Consider the following 3,297-nt stretch of genomic DNA (forward strand, 5'->3'; position numbering starts at 1 on the left):
GGCATAGTGGCACATGCCTTCAATCCCAGCACTTGGAGGCAGAGGTAGGAGGATCATTGTGAGTTTTAGGCCAGCCTGGAAATACAGAGTGAGTTCCTGGTCAGCCTGAGCTACAGCAAGACCCTGCCTTGAAAAAAAAAACAAAACAAAAATAATAAAACTAAGTAAAGAAAGCAAAACCCCCAACAACAACAAAATTGGCAAGTATACCTTTCTGTTGTTGCTGGGCACGTAGGTGAATGCCTTTTGTCCCCGGAGAGAGGAAGGCTGAAGTTGGAGGATCACTGAGTTCAAGGTCAGCCTGGGGCTAGAGTGAGTCCAGATCAGTCTGGGCTACCTTGAGACCTCTTTTGGAAAGTGTAACTTGTTTTTTGTTTTTTTTTTTTTCCTTCCCGAGTATTGGGTTTTGAACCCAGGGTTTTGTACATGCTAGGCTTTGCACGGTACCTATAAACTAGATCCACAGTCCAACAGTAACAACACAGCAATCTCTTCTAATAGGGTGCATGTCAGAGGGGAACCAAACTTTATTCCACACTGAGATCACCATGGGGAGATGAGGGAACACTGCTTTGGTTTTTCCTCAGCCAAGAGGAAGTGAGGATATTAGGCTGGAGTGGGGTAAAAAGATCAGAGGAAGGAACTGCAGACCAGATTAATTTAAATGTTCGTTACTTCCCCGGCCCCTCCTACAGCCATCTGGATTCCTGGAGAGCATTACACATGTGTCCCATCCCAGGCCTCTAGCCACAGCAACCTCACTACTCATTTCCCTTGGAACCAAGGCTGCATACCTGGGCTCTCCACCGAGCGAGATGATGCAGGGTGGGGAATCCCACCTGCTGTGAGTCACCTGCTAGGGTAAAGGGCGGGTCTAACAATGCCGGGACCTTAAAAAGAGACTGGGAGTCAAAGGAAAACAACAGGAAGCAGCCCAGACCGAGAAAATCGGGCTCAGAGCAAGGGAACGTGGGCAGAGATTCCACAGACTGGTTGGTGCAGGTCACTGAGAAGCGGACAGCAGGATGCTGGGGAGCAGAGCTATAATCCTGCTATTGCTACTGCCCTGGGCTGTTCAGAGCCGGGCTCTGCCTGGGGGCAGCAGTCCTGACTGGGCTCGGTGCCAGCAGCTTTCACAGAAGCTCTGCACGCTGGCCTGGAGTGCACATCTGCGAGGAGGAAATACGGTGAGCGTCAGCACCTGACACCAGGCAGGGACCTGCTCCAAGCCCTCTAACTCTGCAGGTCTGATGGAAGCTGTGACTTCGGGTGGAACCTGGAGGGTTGAAGGCCATCAGGGAATGAGAGAGGGTGAAGACCTGGGTTCCTGGGAGAGTCATGGACCAAGGGTCCAGTGGAACTTAAAATTACTTCTCTTACCCCATTCTTCCCATCTCCTCCTTCAGGATCAACCAAGAGAAGAGGGAGATGAAGAGACTGCAAATGATGTCCCCCATATCCAGTGTGGGGATGGCTGTGATCCTCAAGGACTCAAGAACAACAGTCAGGTACAGTGACAGTGAGGCACAAGGGAGAGGGGTTGGGAATGTGGCCAGGCACTCCTATACACTTTTATTGTGCCTGGTAAGAGTGGTAAAGAACTTGGTGCACGCCTTTAATCCCAGCACTTGGGAGGCAGAGGTAGGAGGATCACTGTGAGTTCAAGGCCACCTTGAGAATACATAGTTAATTCCAGGTCAGCCTGGACCAGAATGAGACCCTACCTCGAAAAAACAAAAGCAAAAATGAAAAAGAAAAAAAAAAAAAAAAGAAAAGAAAAGAAAAAGAAAACAGAAAAAAAGAAAGAAAAAAAAAGAAACAGAATAATTGGAAGAGAATATCCATATTTTTTTCTGGCTTTCTTCTCTCCTTAGTTGTGCTTACAAAGAATCCACCAAGGTCTGAGTTTTTATAAGCAGCTGCTGGGCTCAGACATTTTCACAGGGGAGCCTGCTCTACTCCCTGATGGTCCAATAGGCCAGCTGCATGCCTCCTTAATGGGCTTCAGTCAACTCCTCCAGGTATGAACAGGGCTTGGAGGATGGGGTCTAGCTGGCATCAAAGACAGAGGGTGAGCTGGGCGTGGTGGTGCACACCTTTAATTCTAGCACTCAGGAGGCAGAGGTAGGAGGATTGTCAAGAGTTCGAGGTCAGCATGGGCTACAGCGAGACCCTACCTTGAACCCCCCCCCAAAAAAAAAGACAGGGTGGGAGCTCAGGATCCTTTCTGACCATGTCATGTGTTCTTCTAGCCTGAGGGTTATCATCACAAGCCTCAGCAGATGCCCAGCCTTAGTCCCAGCCAGCCATGGCAGCGCCCCCTTCTACGCGTCAAGATCCTTCGCAGCCTCCGGGCCTTCGTGGCTGTAGCTGCCCGGGTCTTTGCCCATGGAACAGCAACCCTGAGCCCCTAATGCTAACAGCTTAAGGGTGGCACCCAAGTTTCCATGGTTCAACAGTGAAAGGATGAGTCTATCAACCCAGACGCCTATGAGCTAACACATTAGTCCATTAGTTCTCATAAAACTTGTATGTTGAAAAATTACCGATACTGATTTGAGATGCTAACTTGTGACAAACTTATATATTTATTAGGTGGGAAGGGAAAATTTGATATTATTTATGCTCATGGAGTTTAGAGAGGATAATTATTTATTCTATTTATAAAAATTTTGTGTTTTAATATTTAAAAAAGTATGTTTTTTATTTAAATAAAAACTTATTTATGTGGCTTCCTGAGTCTAATTTCCAAGCTCAGTTGAAAAGAAAACAGATGGCAAATTAGGGCCAACGAATTGCAGCAGGTACGGCTTCCTTTGACTCTGAAGGACTCTGGGAGAAAGTGTATAGGCACTTCAAAACTGTGAGAATGGGGGCTGGAGAGATGGCTTAGCGGTTAAGCGCTTGCCTGTGAAGCCTAAGGACCCCGGTTCAAGGCTCGGTTCCCCAGGTCCCACGTTAGCCAGATGCACAAGGGGGCGCACGCGTCTGGAGTTCGTTTGCAGAGGCTGGAAGTCCTGGCGCGCCCATTCTCTCTCTCCCTCTATCTGTCTTTCTCTCTGTGTCTGTCGCTCTTAAATAAAAATTAAAAAAATTTAAAAAAAAAAACTGTGAGAATGGGGCTGGCTTGGTGGTTAACCACTTGCCTGTGAAGCCTAAGAACCCCGGTTCGAGGCTCGATTCCCTAGGACCCACGTTAGCCAGATGCACAAGGGTGCACGCACCTGCTGGAGGCCCTGGCACGCCATGCCTATTCTCTCGCTCTCTCTTTCTCTCCCTCTTTCTCTGTCTGTCACT

At 48.3% G+C, this 3,297-nt stretch overlaps 1 protein-coding gene across 1 annotated transcript; it reads left to right on the forward strand.

Annotated features, from left to right (window-relative positions):
- The first annotated feature begins 1,025 nt into the window (after positions 1-1,025).
- Il23a (interleukin 23 subunit alpha) lies at positions 1,026-2,429 on the forward strand. The gene is made up of 4 exons (XM_004649982.2): positions 1,026-1,187; positions 1,407-1,508; positions 1,875-2,021; positions 2,253-2,429. The coding sequence occupies exons 1-4, from the start codon at positions 1,026-1,028 to the stop codon at positions 2,412-2,414; spliced, it is 573 nt and encodes a 190-aa protein (XP_004650039.1). The 3' UTR covers positions 2,415-2,429.
- Positions 2,430-3,297: the final 868 nt, after the last annotated feature.

The sequence above is a fragment of the Jaculus jaculus genome, chromosome 6 (genome assembly GCF_020740685.1).
Source record: "Jaculus jaculus isolate mJacJac1 chromosome 6, mJacJac1.mat.Y.cur, whole genome shotgun sequence".
NCBI classification, from domain to species: domain Eukaryota; kingdom Metazoa; phylum Chordata; class Mammalia; order Rodentia; family Dipodidae; genus Jaculus; species Jaculus jaculus.

What these genes read in the sequence shown, in the direction of transcription:
- Il23a (XM_004649982.2), top strand. Translation starts at nt 1,026, where the DNA reads ATGCTGGGGAGCAGAGCTATAATCCTGCTATTGCTACTGCCCTGGGCT. An exon ending in GACTCAAGAACAACAGTCAG is followed by an intron (nt 1,509 to 1,874) that starts GTACAGTGACAG and finishes TTCTCTCCTTAG; the next exon opens with TTGTGCTTACAAAGAATCCA. An exon ending in GCTTCAGTCAACTCCTCCAG is followed by an intron (nt 2,022 to 2,252) that starts GTATGAACAGGG and finishes GTGTTCTTCTAG; the next exon opens with CCTGAGGGTTATCATCACAA.